We start from the raw sequence: 23,450 nt of genomic DNA on the forward strand, positions 1-23,450 counted from the left end.
TTCCTTCTATCCAGGAAAGCTCGTTGTAAAATCCAGTGCACAGCGTCCCAGCACGTGCTCCTCAAAGGTGAGTGAACACGAAGAGGAAAGCATCTTCTTGGATGATATGGCTCCTTTCCCTGGAAGCCAGCCCCATGCTGCACGCGCGAGATATTGTGTGTGCGTGCGTGTGATCTCCTGGTGGAGCAGGCCAGGGGGGAGGCAGGGCCTTTCAGCCTCTCCAAAGCCCATGGCCAGGTACTCAGGTGTGGGAGCCCTGCTCGCAGTCCCTGAGCCTGATCTGCTTGTGTTCAGTGGAGGAGATTACAGAGCTTAATGATTAGCTCCTCCAAGCCGCAGCTGATGCCAGCCTCTACCCCCTTTACACCTAATTAGTCTCATTAATGAGCTCCTCTGCTCTCCATAGAGAGACTTTCCTCTTTGGAATGAGAGGCAAAAATACCTTGCCCAGGTAGATTGCTGAAGCCTTTAATTATTGCCCACACCTGCTAAGCCTTGTGACTCACACCAGTGATGGTGCTGAGCTGAAAAGGGGCTTGTTTATAAGCACGAGCAGATTTTAACTCTTCCAGCACCAAGAAGGCTTTTGGTACAGAGAGACACGTTTCCCCAAGACTTCACACTGCTCATTTCAAACACGCAGGGCTCTGCCCCTCAGGCGGGATATCCTGAGATGGCAGAGGCACAGGTAGCTCACGGGCTGGTGAGAGTGACAGGCAGGAAACGATGTAGACAGTCACACAGTGGCTACCATTTATCACATCCCCACCGTGGAGGTTATGTACCGCTTGAAATAAAACTCTGAGGAAGATATTACTGCCTCAGTGTCACAGAAGATGAGATTGGGGGCAGAGAGCTGATGTCACCGCCCCCAGTGCCACGGCTGGAAGGGTCTGGAGCTGAGTGGAGCCAGGTCTACCAGCCTCTGTGGCCGGCATACTCCTCACTCCTGCGCAGGGTCTCCCTTTCATGCTGTACCACGCGCTGAGGGCTGCGGTGGAGGTAAGCTGTGAGGTCAGGGGCAGGCAGGAGTCACAGTCAGGCAGATAGATGACCAGAGCAAGGCCCGGCCACGCAGAAGGCACCCGAGCAAAGGCTCAGATGAGAGCCTGCTGTGAGCATTCACAGACCTGCAAGCTGTTAGTGAATGGTGGGCTCCAGGGGTGGCAAGTCAGGAAGAGCAGGCAGGAGCCAGAGCAGGAAGCCCTGGGAGCGCAGTAAAGACTCTGGACTTCCTGTCCACTGCACCCTCCCAGTACCTCGCATGGCACCCAGTACAGAGCAGGTTCTCAGTCAGTTTTGTCAATGGAGGGACAGCCGCCCTAAAGGCCATACAACTACCAAAAGATTTAGGCAGGGGAGGGACAGCGTCAGAGGGAAGGCCGCAGCTTGCCTGGATGGACCTCCGCATGAGCTCTGAACGCACAGGCACTGGGATTGGCGCGGCAAGGCCTCACGGCAGCCCTTGGCCTCCTTAGGAGAGGTGTGTTCTGGGCTGCCCAGTTGCTTAGCCGTAAGGGTGGGATTCAAACCCAGACCCACCCACCCATCTGCAGAGCTCTCTGCCTTCACTGTGTGGCCTGAGAGACAGAGGCTGAGTAAATGGCTGGAGCAGTTTCCTGGTGAGGGCTCCTTGGATTCTGAAGGAGAAACTCAGGGTAAGCACACAGGCTTCCCAATGACCAGAACTGCCAACTCAGCAAATCAAGTCACTCTGACCAGATTTAAATCAAGTTTAAAATGAGTAAAGGTAATATTGACTAGCTTATATTGGATGACCCCAATTACTAGGAGACACTAATAAGTGTGCTATATAGTCCTAAAAGAATGAGCATGAATTGTTTGTTTTTTTAAACAAAGATGTTTCTCAAATAATGTCAGTAATAAGATCTGCCAACCACTGATCTCTATTACATGCCTAGCCCTGAGTCAGGAATTTTATAAAATCTGGCTGTCCCTCATGACAGCTCTGTGGGGTAGGTTGCATTATGTCCATTTCACCAATGACTGACTAAGGCTTGGGGAGCTAAAGCCTTTCCCACAGTCATACAGGAGTGATTGACAGAGCCTGAGATGCCCCAGAACATACTCCCCCCTCAAAACCACCCAGAATGCAACATCAGTCAACAAAGGATGCTTTCTTCCCCTCCGAGGGAGCCCAGGGCAGACCCTGGCAAACACTGAGCGCGCTATCCAGTAGAGACGGTCTGCCCACAAACACAGGCGCACAGGGCCCGGGCTTTGCTCTGCTTGGAACGTCCTTCCTGAGCTCTTGGAGGCTGCCATGCGGGCATCGGGCAGCCTTGTGGAGGAGCCGAGCAGTGCCTCATCCACCCATTCACCAGCGTCTCTGGAGCACCTCTGGGTGCCCGGTCCTGCTCTTGGGTTTGGGGATTCAGTGGTGACCAAGCATAGCCCCTGCCTGGGGCCTCTGCTGGACACCCGGGAAGGAATCACACCTGGTCCTACCCACCTCTCTAGCAGACTCAGCGTGGTAGGGGGGTTGGTCAGTCTGCGAGCTCCACGCCGTGGCAGTCCACATCAACTCCTACCTCTTAAAATAGCTCTTGGCTTCCTCCATTCCATTCCTGCCCCCTCAGCTTCTGTCATCTCACCTGGATTCCCCGGCAGCTGCCTTGGTGGCACCCTGCTTCCACTGTGCCTCACAGACATCAGAATAATCCTTCCAACATGCAAATATTTACCCCTCCCCCCATGCTTTCGGGCTTCCCCATTGCTTTAGGACAATTGGGCCTAAAAGGGCCCGCATAATCTATGCCGGCCTTCCTCTCCAGGCCTCACTCAGTGTCCCCTGCTTTGCTCTCTGTGTGCCAGCCACTCTGGCCCCCTCTTCGCTCCCTTTGCACTGTTCCATCCCGACAAGGCCTGGGGGGGCTCCTGCTGAATTTCCTCTCTCAGCTCACCTGTCACATGCCCAGGAACGCATCCCGCTGCCTCCAGACCAGAGCAGGTCTTGGCACCCTGTTTCATGCTCTGCCTGCAGCAGGAGCCTCTCCTGCCAAGCCCCTGCTACACCATGTGGTAGTTATACATTGTGAGGTTGCCCTTGGGTCACTGACCATGGTAGCCTGGTGGCTGATCCCCAATAGGCTCTCAGCAACTACTGGCTGATGTAATGAAAAGCAAGGGCTGCCCCTTCCTTGCACATTTGGGAAAGGCTTCCCAAAAGCTCTCCTTTGAGTTGAATCCTAAAGGATGTGTACATGTTTGCCAGGCCAAGGGAATCATTGACAGCATGCTAAATGCTTGTGTTAAAAGAAAAAACGTACCTAGTGAGTTTCTGCCACATGCCGGAGCCTTCGTTCTTCACAGCACCCCCGTGAGGTTGGTGCCATCCACTCCATTTCCTGGGAGAGGCAGCTGGGTTCATGCTGGCCTGAGACCACTTGGCTGACTGGTATGAGAGCCAGGACACCCTGGCTCATCAGGCACAGAATCTGTCGAAGAGGACAGGCACCTCCAGACTCCAGTGCCAGGGGTCTACCCTGAGCAGACACAGAGGAGCAGAATCAAATCCGGCTAAAGTGTTTCCCCCTCCAGTAAGTCATCCCCGATCACCCCAACTCTGATAAATGGCAGGGACAGTGATGCCAACTGCAAACCTCTTCTTAGTCGCTAACTGGCGGCAGGGTGGCTGGTAGACTCTGACACCACCACTTTCTTCTTTGGGTTTCTTAATCCCTTGGAACCTCAGTCTCTTCGCCCTTAAATTGGAATCATGATAGCTAGTGGGCAAAAGCTGAACAAGTGATACCGTCTTGCACAGTACCTGGCACAGGTAGGCAATCAGTAATGTATCTTTCCTGTTGTTTGGGCCTTTCCCCACCATTTTATTCTCCCCCCGCCTTCTCTGTTTCCACTTCTTTTGGTGCATCCTCACTCTTCTGGTAGGTTCCTAGGTAGTTGCCTTCCTGCCGTCTCCGCCAACTAATAGCTGCTGTTTAGATCACGCATGCATATTTTAGCCTCATAATTTTTCCTCCTGAATCAGCCTCTACAGATTCTAATCACCTCGCTTTCTCTTCCCTGAATTCCCTCCAATTTGGAGATTCAAAAGAGGCGCTTCTCTGCATGAACATGCTGTGATTCAATTTGAAAATAAATTTCTCCTGGCAGCAGCCATCTTTCTGAAAAGTGACATTTAAGACTGACAGTGGACAAGATTGTAAACAGGTTTCCAATAAGAAAAAAAAATCAGCGTTAAGTACATTCTATGAATTTTTTTAAACAATGTGTGCGTGTGCGTGTGTGCATGCGTCTATAATTGCAGCCTTGCTGTGACGCCGTCTGCTTCAGGAAGAATTCGGAGATATTGTGGGTCTGTTTCAAATGATCTTGGTATTCTTTTACTTTTCAGAGAGCAGCTTTATTTCATGGGGACTCACTTCGATACAAGCTTGTAGACATTTCATTCATTCATTTGTTCGTTCGTTCATTCAACACACAGGTGTCCAGTGCCACTTGTTTGCCAGGTTGTGTGCTCGATAAGGATCCTATGGACCAAAAGACAGTTCACCTCCTACCCATAAAGAGCTCACGTCTCAAGGAGGAGGTTGGTGAGGAATCAGGGAGCTTACATGTAATGTGATAGAGGTAGGTTCGGGGGAACCCAGAGAAAGGCCCAAAGAAGGGCCACCAAGGGGACAGGGAGGCCATGACACCTGATCCTGGCCTTGTAAGATGAGTAGGAGTTAGCCTGATGAAGAAGGGAGGGATGGGCATTCCAGGCAAAGGGAAAAGCCGAGGGCTCTGAAACAATGTGGTGTAAGAGAAGCTACAGGCAGTTTGCAATGACTGAGATTTCTAGTTTGCAGGGGAAGTGTCAGGAGCTGTGGCTTGGGGGAGGCTTGCATGCCAAGTAAGAGGCTCAGAGCCCTCACAGAGGCAGCAAGGAGCAGGAGCAGCACTTCTGAGTGGCCCTTCAGGAAGATGCCTCAGGGATGGCACAACAGCAGGGCTGAGTGGAGAAGGCCAGGCCCAGGGAGGAGATGAGGAGACCTGGGAACCAACAGGCTGCCACACGGGGTCAGAGGGAGGGCTCAGGGGGTAAGAAGACTTAGAAGGTAAGGAAGGTAGTCCCGCAGCAGAAAAAGCTGTTACCTTGTGTTTCTCTGAAAATGACTTTGTTCATAAGTACCTCAGATTACCAGCTCTTTTTTGGAGGGGGTAGGGGGGAGGCAGGGGAGGTGGAGTCCATCCCAACACCAGGGAATATATTGCTCGTAAAATCAATTCTACTGACATTTGCCTTTCCCATTCGTCACTACTAAATAAAGCCTATTTACAGGGCTTCTTGGAATGGTTTTTAACAGCCCCTCTGGCCAGAATCACAAACTACTCTGCAGTTATGTTCTAAAAGAAGCAAGAAACGAGAGGCTCCAGATGTACTGCCAGAGCAAGAGGGAGACTCCTCTGGACCTTGGAGAGATTATTGTAGGGGGTCTTGGGGGTCCTGGATGGGCAGACAGTGAACGGCCTGGAACTGTCGAGTCAAAACCCTGTCATCCAAATGCTGTTTTCTGTCTGCCAAGCTAGCCAGCCCCCACTAGCCCTGGGCAGAGGGAAGCGCAGGGTTCAACAGACAGCCAGCTTGTCACAGGTCACTGGGCTGCTAACTGCAGGAATTCCAGAATTATCTTTCAGGGTTTGTGAGGATTAAATGGGGTGAAAATTGGGAAGCCACCTTAGAAGCTGAAAGGTTTCCCAAGTGAAGAGGATTGAAAGAGTTATTTGCCGATGCTCTGGGACTCATCTGATGGAGGACGGGGTTTTCAAAAGAATGACTAGCATGAAACTGGAAATGATCTTGGGATGTCAGTCATGGGCAAGTCGCTTGAAGCCTTAGAGCTTTATTTCCATATCTGTAAAAACAGAAACAGGGTAGATGCCTTTACTCACATGTCACATAGAACTACTTGTTCATGTGCATAATGTCCGCATACTCTCTGAGGGGAGCCACCCTGACTAGTCTGGTTATGACTGTTCCAGTGCTTAAGCAGTGCCTGGCCCATCGTAGATATATAGCAGTTTGTGTGTTTATTTATAAGTCACTTTTCATACCTCCCTGTTACTAGGTCAGCAGTAAATGGGATAGCATGACATCAAGTCTGGTGTCCCCTTAAGACTGGTTGATTGTAGAGTAACACTTCCCACCACCACCCTTGCTCCTCTGAAGTCCTGTCTATCATGTCCCCTTGTGGATTGTTTCCTCCCAACATTTTTTAATACAGTTCAAAGTAAGTTATGAATATCAGGATACTTCCTTCTAAGCAATTCGGCATGCATATCACGAACTAGACTAAATACTGTTTGTGAATAGCAGGCGCTCAGTAAATGGTTGCTGTTGTTGTTATATTAAGAAGTAAAGGACAATCATGATGATTCGATGTTCCCAAACATAAGACACCTGCCAGCCACAGTGTTGGGAGGGGCCTGCCATTTCTTGGAAACCAGACTGTCTTCCAGAAGCTTTTGGAAGACTTGATGAGGCAACTCTAACAAGATAGGCTGGGATTTTCACAGTGGCTTTCTGCAGAGCAAGGTCAAGTCGGGTTTGGTTACCTGGGCTTAGATCATCCCAAACTCCTGCTGGGTCAGATGCAGTCCCACCCTCCTCTCGGGAGTGTCTCCCTCAGTGGGGGTTTGGGCACAGAGATTAGGAACTAAGCTCATAAATCCAGGTTCTAGAAAGAACTGGGGGCCCTGGCTAGTGAACACCTTGGCCTTATGTAGGACATTTAGTGTCTACAGGGCCCAGTGAAAGAGCCCAGGGCATAAAGACCCCTAGGAGAACCTCCTCTTCTCCAAGAACCGCATGAGGCCCTAGTCCACTCGTGTGTTCACAGTCAGCCGACAAATGTTCATCAGGTGCCCTTGTCTTTCAGCTAACCACTGTGGGAGAAACAGAGGCCATCCGGCAGAAGGATTTGGATAGCAATTTCATTTATAAGGGGTCTCATGTCCATTTAATCTTTACACCCACCTTGTGGAGCAGGAATTTACTCACTAGGGTCTAGCAGGAGTGAGCCAGGCTTGGCCTCAAATCACAGTCCCACCAGTCACTGAAGTGGCCTTCAGACACTGAACGCAGTGTCCTGCCCTCGATTTCTCCATCCACAATTGAGGGTATGAGCCCAGCTTCCTTGGGGTGCTGTGAAATGACAGCCTTTGTAAACTTACCTAGTGTTGTAAGTTTATCCGTCAACCACTCCAGACAGCTCTGCCCTAGGGACACCGTGATGAAGAAGAGCACAGAGCCGCTGCCCTCTTGCACTTCTAATCCAGGTCAGGCACAGACTGAGCAAGACCACCTGGGTCCAGTTCTGCTATGTGAGCCTAGAGAAGTTACCTCCCATTTCTGTGCCTCAGTTTCCCAATTGTAAAATGGAAACAGCAGTAATAGCTGCCTCATGGGGTTACTGTGAGCACTAAATGAGTGGCTACACATAAAACACTTAGAAAGGTACTTGGCCCACAGTCCCTAGGTGAGACTCGTTGTGATAGGAGATGTTGGAACCACTGATCAAAGTGACCGTTGAATAGCTTTCCATACAGGTAAAGGAAGCAGACTCAGGGAGGGAGGGAGCATGCCTGAGGGGACGCAGCTAATAAACACTGGAACCAGACCACCTCCCAAGGTTAGTGAGCCCCACATCCGAGCTGTTGCATGGGTACTTGCCCAGGACCAGCCAGCCAGCCAGCCAGTATGCTAGGCCTTGAGCCCTGTCTGGGCTCTGCACACCACTGTGGTAAAGGGTTCACTAGACCTGCATCAGCTATTTCTTATGGAAAAGTTCATCTCTCAAATAAGGAAATCCCTAGAATGTATCTCACATATAAAGACACTTCCAAAATATTTTTAACCAATAATCCCCAAATATTTAGAGTCCACCAGCCATTAAGTAAGAAATAGTCTTTCCAAATGGTCGCCTCACCTATGTTGGTAGAAGCAGGAATATTTGAATATTTGTGCCACTCCAGCACTCTATCTGGGTAACTCCTATAATTAATATTTACTTAAAACAATCATTAGTCTCTGCTGGGCGACATCAAATCCACGTTAGCAGTATTTTTAGCCAGGCCTTCCCACACCTGCGATGGCAGGCAAGCTAGCGGCAGTGGGAACCCTGCCGTGCTTTATAAATAAGCCTCCCTGCACCTGGACCAGCCCGCCCTGCCTGCCACTCAGGCAGCGGGCAAGGGGGCCCGGCCGCGGCTGTCCTCCTGAGCACCTGGGGCAGGTCCTCACTTCACTTCCCAGACTCCACAAGTGAAACGCATGTCTCTTGAGACAGTGTGGCATCTGTGGCCCAGGCCAGACCCACAGAAAAGGGGTCATTTTTTCCCCCGAGGGTTGAGGGTTCCTCAGCGAGGGCAAGGAGGGCCATGACGACGGCAGTTTCCTGGCTGCCGGCTGCTTTTGTCCACTGTTTCCTTTACACCACACAACAGCGTGGCGAGGGGGGTCCCGTCTCCTCCTTTGACAGAAGGGGAAACTGAGGCTCAGAACAGATGAGTACTTCCCCTGGCCACACAGCCAGAAAGTGGGATTCTAACCCGCTCTACTGGAACCCATTCTTTTCCTTCCCTGTATCCCAGCCTCAATCTTACGTTATTCAGTTAAATGATCAGGGAGGAGGGAAACGGAACTAACATTTATTGAGTGCTTACTACATACTAGGCAATTTACATACATTGTCCCAGTTAATTCCCATCATCGAGATTAGCTCATAGGAGGGAGGAGTGATTATTCCCATTTTATAGATGAAGAAATTGAAGCTGTAGAGAGTTTTAAGTTACTTACTCAAGATCACACTGCTAGCAAGTATCAGAACCCAAATTCAAACCCAACTTGATTCTCCAACAGTTGATGATTTCCCACTTAACCACAGGCATTCGTGAGAGACACTTGCCATCCATGCAGGTATAAAGTGCAGCTTCATGCAGAACCTAAGATTTTGTCATTGGCCTACCACTCAGCTGATAGGAGTTTTCTGCTTAAAAATTTTATCCCAGTTAAAAAAAATATTTTACAGGGTTTTATAAGTTCCAGGGGTCTTCCATAGTTACTCAGTTTAATCCTTATAATAATCCTGTGAAAGTAGGTTTTTCAAAGCCCATTTTTAAAGAGAAGTAAACTCAGCTTAGAGAGGCCAGGGGCATGTCCAGGGTGAGTGCCAGGCAGACCAGGAGCCCAGCCAGCAAAGCCGGTGACCTTCCACACTCACACAGTATTGTTCCCGAGCCTGGGTCTTGCTCAGTGTGGCCTAAAGAGTGAAGAATTTAGACACTTTTAATGGAGGCAGAGATGGGAGGAGAGGGGGTGGAGCCTTGCGGGGGTGGAGCCCAGCATCGAGGGCCCCTTCATTAAAGGTGGCGACATTTCCTCACCCACAGGAGCAGGCCGGAAGTTGTGATGGTCAGGGAACTGCAAAAATAGCAGCTTTCACACTGCTCCCTACACGGGAGGAACTGGCGGTTCCAGGGCGGATAAGAATGACTTTACAAGATGAAAATGATCAGTGAGGGCACGCGGGTCTGGAGGGGAGCGGGGCTGGCATTTTTTGGCCCTGCAAATAGCTGCCCATCTGCTCTCTGTCAGAATATGTTAGGAGTGCATCTGGATTGCTGCCCCTGAGTCTCAGCTCCAGGCTGGTCATGTGGTCGTCTCCACGACAACTCAGGAGCCGTGTAAACTGCTGCGCTTTGAGCCAGATGCTGCTCTGCACATGTGGTCTAATTAGACGGCGCTCTGGCCTCCGCTTCCCTCCCTGCGCACACACCACATTCTCCCTTTTCCTTCCCTCCCTCCTGCTCACCCTCGTCCTCGCACCCTCAGTCGGGCTGTCTTGCTCTCCACCCTATTGGCCTCTTTCTCTGAAGGGTTCCTGTTGCCTTATCTGCGGTGAATAATTTATTCAGCAGCATCAGAGTGCCTGCGCTGACCCAGGCACTGTGCTAGGAACCGGAGGTGCAGAGACAAATAAGCCACTGCCCAGACCCTCAAGGAGACGCCATCTAGTGAGGGCACCAACGGGCATCCGGGCATTGCAGTCAGTGGCACTCAGGGCCGCAGTGGGGTGAGCACAGGGGCTGTGGGGCCCAGAGCAGGGGCACCTCACCCGGCCCAAGGCAGGGAGAAGGCGAGCGGAGCATCCCAGGGCAGCTGTCCCCATGTGCACCCTTGACTTCCTGAGAGCGCAGGCGTGAGAGGGCTCCCTGGCAGAAGGCACAGTATGGGCAAAGGCAGGAGACGTACAAGCCCATCTGGAGGACTGAGTAACTGGCCCCAAGTTATGGGAACACCGGGGATCTGGGGAGGCGAGGAGGTGTGGTTGGCGAGACGCGCAGGGTCACGCCTCGGAGGGCTTCTCTCCAAGTGCACGCTCCGCTTGGATCTGCAAGCGTGGGGCCTGAGGAAGGGAGTAGTGACGTGGTGGCTGCTGGAGTAGCCTGGCCTGTGGGGGTGGACTCGACAAGTCTCCTGGTAAATGCAGCCCCTTCGGTAAGTGTCCCCGAGAGTGAGACTCGCCCCTTGGACACGAGAGGCTCCATTCAGTGTTGCTGGTGACTCGGGAGCAAGATGCCAGCACGTGCTGAGTAATTACTTTTTCATCTTTCTCAGCGGTTCTGTATTCTAAGGGGCCAGTGTCCACCACTTCTCAGATCTCCGGCTCTCAGGGAAGATGCCCCCAAATAAGAAAAGAGAAAATCAGCCTCTTTCTTATTCACCCATCCGTGATGTGCCCTCGAAGTCCAGGGTCACCAGCCAGCCCCGCATTGTACCTTGTGCCGGGCCCCCTCCTCCGCTCACGCTCGCTTCTGCTTTCCCGCCTAGCAAGCGCTGTACCTCCCTGGAGCTTGGTTTTTATGTTTCCTCTTCCCACGTGGACTTCCTTGGGAGCCACCCCACCTGACAGAGTCACCCTGGTTGTGCTCTCCCAGCACCCCAGTCACAGGTGCTTGTTGGGCAACGGGTGCAGAAGGTTCCAACAGGATGCAACACCCAGCCCTCAAGGGACATCCGAAAGAGCTGTTAGGACAGGAACCCCCACGGAGCACTTGCTGTGTGCTACTCAGTGTCGGTGCCTTTAACAAATACTGTATCAGTTCATACCTCTCAGCCTGACATAGGTAATACCCGCTTCCCTCCTCTCTCTGAGTCATGGCCTCGACTCCACCGACACACGCGTCCCGGGCAGGCGGTGCATGTCACGGGCCCTGAAACAGGGCTGCTTGAATTAAACCTCTGGAAGAGAACTACTGTTATTTGGGGTAGAAGACTGATATTTTTTTTAGCTTCTCTAGCAGTCAAGCTCTGAGCTAAGCACTTTACCCGAGTCACCTGTTGATCCCCACGTGGTCTTGTGAGAGAGGAAGCATCTCCCCATTTTGTGAGTGAGCAAACAGCCACAGAGGGGCAAGGGCCTTACCCCATGTTCCAGACGCAGTGAGTGCTACCATTCCCACGCCAGTTTGTCCTGTTTCCAGCTCTGCGCCGACGGCTGTTCACTGGGACCTTTTCTCTGCGAGGCACTGTGGGAGGCCTCCTAAGGGAAGGCCTTTTCTGCGTCTAGAATCAACACGTTAGCATTAGGAAGCACCTTAAAGATTGTCCAGCTCAGCACACTCCCTTTTTACAGACAAAGAAACTGAGGCCTAGACAAGGAAAAGGAATCAAGGCCAAGATGGGTGTTTTGACTCCTCCTTGTGCCCTTTCCCCTTCACAGTGCTGCTCTTTGCTCACCACCGGAGCCTTCTGGGCCCCAGCCCGGCCAGGCACTGGAGATTGTCCCTGAACGAGTGACATTCAGGAGAGAGGTGGCCACGCGTAGGTGAACCGGTGCATGAGCAGGGCAATTCGGTGTGTGGACAGTGCTGCGGAGGGACCGCGGGAGCCGCGGCGCCAAGGACCGGTGGGCAGCGCATCTGTGCTGAAATCTGTCCGTGTTCCCCTCACTTGACTCAGGGGGCTGCGATGCTTCCTCTCTCCGGGCTGACCTGTGCTTCTAGTTTTATCCCCAGGTCCTTTAGCCTTGGGAGCTGTGAGTCCCGTATTCCCATTGCTACAGCTAATGTTCGTTCTCTTGCTGATTATTCTTCAGGCCGGTTCACGTTCTTCCAGGAGCCCACCAGGCCCTCAAACCCCCCCTGCTCTTTATTGTGCTCTCTCGCATTGTCTTTTCCTCACTCCCAGGAAGCCGAAACCCTCATCTCTAATCAGTTTGGCACATCATCCTTGGGACTTTGGAATACAACAGTCAGTGCGTCAAAACCTGAGACCTGGCTCTCAGTGAAGGCGAGGCCAACAGGGCGGCCGAGGTGGCTGACCAGGATGTGTTAGGTTTTGAGGTCTCGGCGAGTTTGTGCGGTTTCCGTGCTGGGGAGTGAGCTGTCGCTGTGCTGCAGCACGGGGTGGCCTCCAGCTCACCCGTGTCAGCTCCCCTGGGACCAGCCGCTGCCCCTGGATGGCACTGAATGCTTACAGCATGAGGTAGGGATTATTTTTCCTGCGTATCAGTAAGAAAAGGAGGTTCCAAGAGGTGAGAGGCTTGTGCAAGCAAGTAGTGGGGCCAGAATTCACACTCGTTTCTCCAAAGCCCACTCTCTCATCACAGCTTTATGATTCATTGCTTTGAATCGCTAGAGCAGCCCCGGTGGTGGCTGGTAAGTCAAATACTATCTAGTGATCATTTCTCTTAATCAAAGAGAAAAAATATTTGTGTTGCATGAGCCCCAGGGCCAGAAAGATTCTGCTGCAAACTGGCTCTGTGATTGACCAGCTCCGCAACCTTAAGCAGGTGGACTTCACCTCTCTGAGCCTCAGTTTCCCTGTCTGTAAAATGGAGGTCCTAACAACACTGACCTCGGGCTTGCTGTGAAGACCAAGGGAGACAATGCGTGTGAAACCACCTAGTATGGAATCTGTGCTCAGTAAGCAGGAGCTGTTTTTAATCACTGCACCTGCACTCCCTACAGAGCCGACTCCCATCTGCATTTCTTATGGAAAGAAAATCGTAAGCTAGTATGCGTGAAGGTCCACTTCATTGTCTCCTCGGCTTCCGCAGGCCTCCCCGCTCATCTGCCATTCCTGCACTAATCAGAATTTCCTGACTTCTCCCCGTGTGTCTCGGTTAATGCACAAGGAAGGGGCTGCTGGCACAGAGGAGCCCAGGCGTGGGCCGACGCGCCTGTGATTTGAATGTCTTTACTGTAATCTAGCGAGTGTGTGTGGGGGCCTCTGTCAATACCGGAGCAGCTGGCCAGAATGGGCAAATACTGTCAGCCGGCTGTCCCTGCCCCTGCAAATCGTCGGAGTAGCTTTTGTCAGGCACCCACGTTTCCCCTGACGTGTATCATCCGAACAGTGAGCCAGCTTCATAATAACACATTGATTCTTTGTTTAGGGCTTGTTATAGTGACAGGGGCCCAGGCTGGGAGTCTGTCCCTGGCGTGCCTGGGCTGGCACACAAACAGTTCTGAAGGTTGTCTTGGTCTTGTCATCCCAAAACATGGCTTGGTCCAGCCCAGCCAGAACCATCTGACTGTGGCCATGCAGCGACCACCTTCCCAAGCCCACCTTGGTGCCCTGGAGTGTAGATGTCGTACCTCTGTGGCCGGCGGAGCGTGCTTGGACTGGGGAGTCGTTCAGACCCACCAGCTCTGGAGCCCTAGGCAGAGCACTTCATTTATGTGGGACTCCTTTCCTCATCTATAAAATGGGAGATAGGCATGAACGTAGAGCTCTGGCGGGGATTCTGTGAGCATGGGGTTCAGGCTGGTCCAAAGCAAGGGCTCCGCTGACACTGGGTCCCTTCTCCCTAAACTCCTGCCTGCTCCCAGGGGACCTGGAGTTACTGTAACCTAACCCTGCTGCCCCAGCCCTCCCTCTCTCTTGCCAGGCCTTCTGGTAAGGATCTGGCGTTCTCTAGGCCAGACACCGCACTAAGCCTTTCCTGCGGTGGCTGGAATTCACCCTGGTTCCCTGGCAGCCATCACAGCTGACCCTGTGAGGAGCAGGCCTTCGGACTCGGCTCCGGGAATGGTGCTGAGGCCCGAGCAGGAGGCTCAGAGGGAGGTTTCCACGGGGCCAGGGGAGTGGTGGTGTCTGCCTGGAGAGTCTATAGAAGCACCCTTCACACTGATGAGCAAGGTTCTTGGCTCAGCTGCCCTTTAGCCAATGACCTGAAAGTTTCATTAGGACTTCGGAGGCATTTGAACAAAATGAAGCTGGGTTGGGACTGCTGGTGATAAATGGGGCCAGAGTCCCTGGCTGCTTTATTCTGTTTCTTTAAAGTTTTTAAAAATGAATATCGATTGGTGTGGGCATCGTTTTAGTCTCTTCTACCTATACCAGTGGTTCTCAAAACTTGACTACATTGGAGTCACCTGGAGAGTTTTAGAAACTACCTGGCACCGGGGACTTTAAAAGCACCCCCTGGAGATTCCAGTGCACAGCCAAGGTTGAAGACGACCAGCCACCCCATCTCGTTCATTCCTGTTTAACTCCCAGCAGCCCCCTAGGCAGGTAGTTTTCCCCCCATTGCAGGATGTGAGAGGTACAGTCACTTGGACACAGGAGCAGTGGGACTGAAACCCAGCTCTCTGTGACCCACTGCCCCTTCTCTTTCCTGAAGTGGCTCAGATGACACACCCTGCTCCCCAGCCACTGAGAGTGGATCAGAGCCTGCCCTCTGGGAGCTGCCAGTTGGCTGGGCAGAGAGGTGGTGTAGGGTCATCGAGGAGGAACTGGGTGTAGGGACATTGAAGGTATCAGGTACGGTTTTCCCAAAAAGGAAACATGAAGAAAGAAGCCGGAGGGGTGAGAGTGCTTCGGGTTAGAGGCTAGGGGGTGTCGACACTCTAAAAGGTCAGGACACTCTAAAAAGAGCCTTGAGGGTCACGCTCAAGAGTTTAGAAACCCCACTTCCATCAACCTACAAACTCGCCTAAAGCTGCTCTGTGCTGCCAAGTCAGATGGCAAACAGCCAAGTGCCCGAGCCCCTCCCGAGGTTTCAACCTGTGAAGGGACAGAGAGAAAAGAAGCATGAGACCTGTGCAGTCACAGGGCCCTGCACTCCGTTGAATACTCGGCTGTTACATCTTGAAATTCTCACCAAGTTCACCTTTGAACCTGCATTTCATGAGTGAGGTCTGATGGGACAGTGGAGCTCATGCGTGCGCAGAGGAGATACGCACAAATGCACGTCCTCCGCAGAGCTGTGCCATCCAGTGTAGCTCTTCGGTGCCCCCGGCACAGAGTCCCAGTGGACCCACGGTGGCAGGGAGCTCAGCAAGACCCAGCACGCTTACGAGGTAAGCGTGTTAATGTCTGAGTGAGCAGGGCACCGACAGCCCACGAGGCTCGCCTGCGTTAGGGCCAGAACTTGCTTCCATGCTGAAAGAAGGCAGCGGAGACACGACTGACCACAGAAACCCATCATAGTTTCTGTTCGTGTTCCTTCCTTGTACCAGCCAATCACTTACTGTGAAAACAATGACACCAGAGAGGAAAAGATGGAGCAACCACAGCTCCTTGGCCTTTCTCCTCAGCGGGGCAAAGATAGAATGTGTGTAAGTCAAGAGCTGGAATAACAGTAGAGTTAGTTTTACGCAGCATTTCCACTGTCTGGTAAGAACAAAATATAAATGCATATATGCGTTACAAAATATGACTCCACATATGTTAGCATTTAAAACTGGCATTGCACAATATAAAGCTGAACAGTAAAATTCATGCTAATAATTTAAAATTTTATTTTTCTTTACATAGAATGACATTAAATAGTAAATTTTTAAAACACCATGATAGGTCTAGAAAGAGATACAAAAGGGGGAAAAAAAGCTTTAGTATTTTAGTATGACACTTTTATACTTACCAGCCCTTTTTTCCCCGCATACTCATTTTGCACTGGGTCCCCCAAATTGTTGCCATCCCTGCTAAAACCCAACCTCTGCCCTCCAGAAAACGGCTATTTGTGGGAAATATATGTGGAATATCTATTTGTTGTAATCTGTTTTAATCTTTCAAGCAGTTCTATGAGGTGGGCCAGCCTTGAGTAATTGTCACAGATGAGGTGAGGAAAGACAAGTCCCCTGAGGTCACATAACTAGTATAGTCACATGTAGTCAGAGGCAAGTTTCAAGTCCTGGTCTTTCCGACACCAAGACATGTTCTCACTCCACCATGCTGTATATCTTACATGGATCAAACTCTTTTTAAGAAATGTTTTAAGTTTTTTAAAGATGCCTTTACCAAAAATAACAAAACCAGCCTCTGCTGTGCCCGTTGTCACACGGTGCTGTGGTTATCTGTTCCCCAAACTGGGCCGGGTTCCTTGATAACAGGAGCTTTTCTTTTTGACTTTTTATTATGGAAAAATTTCAGTTTTTTTAAATTTTTTGTTTATTGCTTTGAGAGAGAGAAACGTTGACCTGTTGTTCCACTTACCTGTGAACTCATTGGCTGCCACTTGCGTGTGCCCCGAGTGTGCCCAGAGATCCAGAGATCGCACCGGCAGCCGTGGCCTCTCCAGGTGATGCTCCCGCCAGCCGAGCTGCCTGGCCAGGGAAAAAATGTCAAATTTTTACAAAATAAATCAACTGCCATGTACCCATTGCTCAGCTTTCACAATTACAAACTTCCTGTCATTTTTTTTTTTTTTTTAGATTTAAAGAAAAAACTTTAACGATGGTAAGATGTACATAACATAAAATTTGCTGCTTTAACCATGTTTAAGTGTACTGTTCGGTGGCGTAAGCACATTCGCGCTGTTGTGCAATTAGCACCGCCATCCCTCTCCAGGTCTCGTTCATCTTCTCTGACTGAAACTCCGTGCCCGTTAAACAGCAGCTCCCCGTTCCTCCTCCCTCCAGCCCCTGGCAACCCCCATTCTTCTCTCTCTCTCTCTCTCTGAATTTGACTCTCCTAGCTCTGGTGGAATCAGACAGTATTCGTCCTTTTGTGACTGGCTTGTTACATTTAGCATAATGTCATCAAGGTTCGTCCATATTGTAGCATATGCTGAATAATATTCCATTGTATGTATAGTTTGTTTATCTCTTCATCTGTAGACATTTGGGTCGCCTCCATCGTTTGGCTATTGTGAATAACGCAGCTGTGAACGTAACATTCTGCCATTCTTGCCCCAGCCGTACCCTCGTCCACTCCCCACCTCTCACGGGGCTGTTAGTATTTCAGAGGCGTGAGGGCACTGCCGGACAGGGAGTTGGTGGCACTCAGGGCCGCAGTGGGGTGAGCGCAGGGGCTGTGGGGCCCAGAGCAGGGGCACCTCACCCGGCCCAAAGCAGGGAGAAGACGAGTGGAGCGTCCCAGGGCAGCTGTCCCCACGTGCACCCTTGACTTCCGGAGAGTGCAGGCGTGGGAGGGCTCCCTGGCAGAAGGCACAGTACGGGCACATAGTAGGTGTTTTTTAAATGTTTGAATGGATGACTCTTCCAAAATTAGCTTTTTTTAAAAAACAAGGTCCATAAAGTGAGAACACCTTTTTATTTTTCTGAGATTCAATGTGCACATAAAATTTTGATAAAAATTAAATTTGTGAAGGAAAATAAAAATTTAATACTTTAAAGTATAGATCAGCAGATCAAGGAAAGTTGCTGAACAATCTGATGGGAGATTTTATTTTTTTATGCCAGTATCCTCAATGCTGTGGGTAAAATCTATTTATTTCTGGAGAATTAAAAAAAAAACAAAACTTTGGAATCACCAACTTCACCTGTTAACAAAGATTGACTCACTAGTAATGGAATTTTCAATTGATTGCATTTGTCAAGAAGATAGCCCAAGAGTAAAATTTGTCTCTCTGTAACAAAGTCCTTGATAGGGTTAAGCAGCTGTGTTCAACTGTCCTCCAGGTCAGGGATGGAAAACTCTACTAATGTGATCTGAGCTTGAATGCTCACAGCCTGACTTCCCTGAATTAATGTCACTATCAGCCAGTGGCTCCACCTCCTAGAGGGTCACCTAAGAAGACAAAAGGTTTAATCAGCCTAACAGGAGAGCTAAATCAGCACTTCTTACAAAGGAGGGCATTAACAAGACATCTTGCCTGAGTCCTCTCACTGCGGAGAGTGGAGTGGCACGGCCACCTCAACTGCAGGAGGGGCTGGACAAGCTGGCGCAGGTGGCTTGGCATCCTGGAGTTGGCCCTGTGGCAGAAAGGTCCTCCACACAGGCTTGCCTGCTCCCAGAAGCTGTTTGTCTCTGAGTGGCTGGCACTCTGAGTGTCCAGCAGGAGAATCTGAGGGGTTCCACTTTCATAAAGACCTCTCTTGCTCTCCAGCAGGTGCCTGAGGGCAAGCAGAGCTGAGGTTAGAGAAATCCGAGTCTACGGTGGTCACGTCGTTGGCATCCAGGCTTTGGACGCCACTAGGCTAGAAAACCCTGGTTCTGCCGTTTATCGGTGATATGACCTTGGACAGGTCACTGTGCCTCAGTTATTCTGTAAAGATTAGATGAAATGTTAATTGCTGTCCTTTTCTTAGAAGGTGAATAGCTCCAGGGAAATGAGGCTTTGGTGCCTGTCACCATGCAGACCTTTATCCAGGGCCCTGGGAGACAGTGTCACTGCCTTTCAGCAGGACTGGGACAAAACAGTGCCCTTAGTGGGTGGGATTTGCTCACCTAACTCCTATTCACCCTTCCAGGCTCCGCTGTCACGTGCCCACGTGTCACAGTTCCTGACCTCCTGCCCCCCACCCAGCAGCACCGCACTGGGTGCTAGTGCCCGGCTCCCTGTCAGCTGACACTGCCAAAGCCGTTCCTCAAGCTCTTTGCAGAAGACATGTCCACTGTCACATTTCCCCTGATCTCTTCATCGTACCCATGTCCCTTTGTCTGTTTTTATGACACAGAGATCTGACCCAGTAAGAAGACAACAGGCCTAAAATGCCCCTGTGTCCCTGAAGGTGAGACTCCCTCTGCTCTCCTGCAGCTAAATCCTGCCTCAGGCTGCCCTCGCCTCTAGCCCTGGCTGCAGACTCTCTTGAATTCATTGATTCCTCAACAGATTTCTCCTTCCTGGCAGTGCTGGGTCCAAACTCCAGGAGTGAATGCTAACAATTCAGTGAGCTTTCCCTCAGCAGCTCTGAATTCCCCCGACCAAGTGTCACTACCTGGCATTGTGCTCGGAGATCTCCTTCCCCATCGGGCGAATGGTGTCTCAGCCCCTCCAGGACCTCAGGGCTCCTGTGACAGGAACCAGAGTCAAGTTCATTCTGCAGTTCTTTAACCCACATCCATGGGGCTGGCTCTGCACTGTCCCCAGGGACTGTAGAGATGAGCCCAGCAGGGCCAATGCCCTCTTGAGCTCCTGGTCACAGGGGACACCAGTGCACATTTCCCAGCACCCAGGAGTGCATAAGGTACTGTGGGAGCATCAAGCAGGCGTGAGTGACTATAGCAAAAGACTTGTGCTTACAAGAAGGATATGCAGGTGGAAGGAGTAGGAAGGGGAAGAGCAGGGAAGAAAGTGGTAAAGAACATGATATGTGATTCGGAGGTGCTCTGGGAGCATAAGGTACGTCGGGGAGCAGCAGAAAGGGACACAGAAGGACTCTAGAAAGAAAGCAAGGGTCCACTTAGGAAACGTTTGTTTGCCAAGCTAAAGAGCTAGGACTTTTTCTTTCCTCTCCCACCCAGGACCCCATATATGTGAAACACATGTTGCTAGGTGTGCGGTGTTGAGCAAAACAGGTACCATTCCTGCCCACATGAAATATATAATCTAGTGGAAGAAGCAAACAGTAATCAGATAATCAAACAAATATATTATCTTTGCAACCAGAATTCTTGAGTAGAACAGTGACATGCTACAATTGGCATTTTTGCCTGAAGGATTGGAGTTACTGGGAGGAATGAAACAGGAAAGGGACATCGAGTTAAACCTCCGCACTGCAGTCAGGCCTGTGCCAGAGGCATGGGGCGGAGAGCAGGGACAAAGCTAAGACATTTCACTGGTAACACGGGAAGGACTAGGGGAGGTCTCATAGGTCTGCCGTGGGTAGCTATGGATAATGGTAAGGAAGAAAGAGCCCTGGCCAGGTAGCTCGTTGGTTAGAGCATCGTCCCGATACACCAAGGTTGTGGGTTTGATCCTTGGTCAGGGCACATACAGGCATCAGCCAGTGAATGCATAAATAGGTGGAACAGCAAATCTGTTATCTCCCTCTCTCTCTCATCAATAAAAAATAATAAAGAGAAACAGATTTGGGGTGCGATCCAATGGGGTAATAGTTGGAAGGTCAGGCCATTTTGAGTTTGAAGTGCTAGTCGGCCACCCAGGCGGGGACGGTGACATAGGTTTGGAGCTCACGAAAGATGTCTGAGCTGACGGTACCCATCAGGGGTCATTCAGTGTTGAGTTGCACTGTGCTCACGGAGATCACAACTCGGTTGTCCTGCGCTGGTCCCAAGGGTGAGAAGCAAAACTTCAGGCCACAGGAATGGCATTCCGCTGGGCTTCTGTTGGTTATCACTAGCTGATCTCTAGATCTCTAGCAAGGAAGGTGTAAAGCCATGCCAAGTAATAAATGGCTTGAAAACTCTTTTCCCTTAGGAACTGGTGCTTTTTTTTCTCTTAAACGGTGTAAAGTGGCATGAGAATTCTGTGTTTTCCCTAAGGAATTGGTATACTTTTTTTTTCTCATAGACAATGTAAAATCTGCATTGTTTTCCTTCTTGCTTCAACAGCCAGGAAGCTCAGAACGAATTTGGTAACAATTTTAGAAATCATGTAGGTCCTGTGTATCTAGATACTCTTTTACCAAATAATTACATTTTATATATTTATATCTATTCCAGGTCTTCTTTCTTTGTTCTGTGCGCTCATGTAAGCTGCCTCATATCCTTTGTAAAGTTAGAAGTGTAACAGTATAAAAATAAATACTCCCCCTCACCCTAACTTTTTCGGGTCATCTTGCCCCCGTTGTGCAGTAAGTCTGCCCAGGTGCTGGGCTAATATTGGCTAAATTTAAGCAGGAGGGACTCTTGGAATTTACAGCAGCTAGACAGCAATTTTAACACTTACGTAACTCATTAAAACAGGATAAAAGTGGAGCTTCAAACATCTCTTGTTTGCCACCAAGTCTGTGAAGCAAGGGGTACCTTTAATTCAGTTCAAGACAGAAAAGTCTGATCTTCCAGAATTAAGAATACACCGCTAAAATTAAAGACTTGTCTGGTAGATGAGCACTCTGGATGCCTTCAAAGGAGGATAGAGGTGTTGACTACAAGATGGCATGTTTTTTAAGCTTAGGGTGTCATTTTTTTTGACTCATAAAAATGTTGTTTGGTAAAAGCAAACTTCCTTATCAAACAGCATAAACACAAAATTGACTGGATGGTAAATTTTATTTTTTATCATCCCTGCTTTTTGTATAAATAATTCTTTAGAAATTGTAATTTGCTCTAGGTTAAGATCACTGGGTAAGTGGTTTTCAAATCGTGTTCCCCAGTTTGTGCCTTAGCAACTGCTAAGGCACAGGAAGTCGGGGTAGGGGAGGGAGAGGGAAGACCTCCATGCACGGAGAGCCCAGCCACCACCCCAGCACCCACCAGAGCAGCTGGCTGTTTCATGTAGCAGGGCTCCTTCTGCTTAAGGTGCTGTCTGAGACAGTTTCTCCCATTGGAGGGCCCATCCACTGACTTGCTGTTGGGATACGGAAGGGGGTGGGGTGGGGTCCAGCCTTTGGTTCCCACTCCTCTGCCCACCAGCTCTGTGACTTTGCAGAATGACTTTCTCTCTGACACAGCTTCCTAAGCCGAAGTCCAGGATGCCATCGTTGATAATAGCCACTTTACCAGGTAGAGGAGGATCTAATTAGCTGACGTAGAAGCGCTACTTAGTGGAGTTTAAGAACTGACCCCTCGTACTCCATGCTTCTCACCATCCTCTCCCCTTCTCCACTTCCCAGGGGGAGCCAATCACCTTCTGCGAGGAAGCCTTCGTGTCCCACTATCGCTCTGGAGCCATGAGGCAGTTCCTGCAGAATGCCACACAGCTGCAGCTCTTCAAACAGGTGCCTAGCCTCCCTGGCCCGGCCTGCATCTGGTCCCCTGGCGGGGCCTTCTGTGGCTGTCCTGGCTGAGCACGGAGGCGGCGAGTGGGGGGCTGGGCGAGGAGGGTGCTCGGCACCCAGGCAGACCCTTGCAAGTATGCCCTGAGGTTCTGCAGGCCATCTTAGCCGTGCAGCCCAATTTCAGAAACTCACAGTTCCAGAGGCCCTTTTCTGTCTTGGCAAATGTGGCATTTCTTTGGTCATACGCTAAGGTGCCAGCTGAATGCTGTTCTGTCTTGTTTCTTTGTGTACACTATTATGTTTTTGTTCTTTCTTTCCGTAGTTTATCGATGGTAGATTAGACCTTCTCAATTCTGGCGAAGGTTTCAGTGATGTTTTTGAAGAGGAAATCAACATGGGCGAGTATGCTGGTGAGAAGCGTCTCATTTTCCTTTCTGTGCTGAGGGCTGTTATGTGGGATTAGGGTATGTTTGGCAAGGAGTGGCAGTGACTTCTTGTTTCCTTCACTGGGAGTTACGGAGAAAGTGATTTCAACACTGGCCTTGAATTGCTTGAGGAATTCCTCTTCGTTTTCTGATGAGATGCACGTTGGCCCATCTGAAATCCTCTGTGCTGGGGTCAGTTACTTCCCTGGGATTGGACTTAGCGGGGAGTCAGCTTAAACACAACAGCCAGCATGGTGCAGTGTAGGAGACCTAGGTTCAGGTCAGGACTCTGCCACCTTGCTAACGGTGAGATCCCGGTCAAGTCATTTCAGCTCTTTCAGCTGCAGTGTTTCTATCTCTGCTCTGAGAGGGACAGTGCCTGCCTCATAGGGTTCCTGTTACAATTACATCAGAGTCCATGAGGGAAGGTTTGTGCGGTCAGTCACCCGGGACAGACCCTGGCACAGGCTCACTGCTCAGCAAATGTTTCTTTAAATATGAAAGCAGTGCAGAGTGCCCGGTCTCTAGCTGCCTTTAAAACTAAAGGGATCATCCTCTCACGTTTCGGGGGCGGGGGGGAGGGTGGCATCTGAGGACCAGAGAAGTGTTAGTGGCTCGCACTACCTTCTGAATCCCCACTCAGCATCCTTTCCAAAACCCCAAGCCTCAGTCTTTGGCAGCAAAAACTAAACTAAAAGCAAGACGATGATCATCATACTGTTGGCCTCCTTTTATTTTTATGGCTGGGCATGTGTCTGGTGTGGACTGTGCTGATAACCCAGCTGGCCATCCATAAACTCATAGAGTCAGGCAAAGTGTCGCCTGCAAAACCCCTTTCACAGGCCCACCTGGCCTGTGCTACAGGGAGAGCTGATCAGTTAAACCCATGTGTGAGTCCCACGGTCACAGTGGATCACTGATGACACGTCCTGAGCGCCTGCTGTGTCCAGAGCCCTGTAGAGT

The 23,450-nt window shown here is 50.4% G+C and overlaps 1 protein-coding gene across 8 annotated transcripts in view; it reads left to right on the plus strand.

The window, feature by feature from the left end:
• DENND1A (DENN domain containing 1A) overlaps positions 1-23,450 on the plus strand; it is a 478,231-nt gene that overhangs the window by 389,495 nt on the left and 65,286 nt on the right. For all 8 annotated transcript variants that reach the window (XM_054584397.1, XM_054584400.1, XM_054584396.1 and 5 more), the window contains 2 exons: positions 21,958-22,062; positions 22,385-22,472. In XM_054584397.1, the coding sequence (XP_054440372.1) occupies positions 21,958-22,062; positions 22,385-22,472 (193 nt within the window). The remainder of the gene's footprint in view (positions 1-21,957; positions 22,063-22,384; positions 22,473-23,450) is intronic.

Source organism: Pteronotus mesoamericanus, unplaced genomic scaffold (genome assembly GCF_021234165.1).
Source record: "Pteronotus mesoamericanus isolate MK-2021 breed Mesoamerican mustached bat unplaced genomic scaffold, CSHL_Meso_final contig_78, whole genome shotgun sequence".
Taxonomy (NCBI): domain Eukaryota; kingdom Metazoa; phylum Chordata; class Mammalia; order Chiroptera; family Mormoopidae; genus Pteronotus; species Pteronotus mesoamericanus.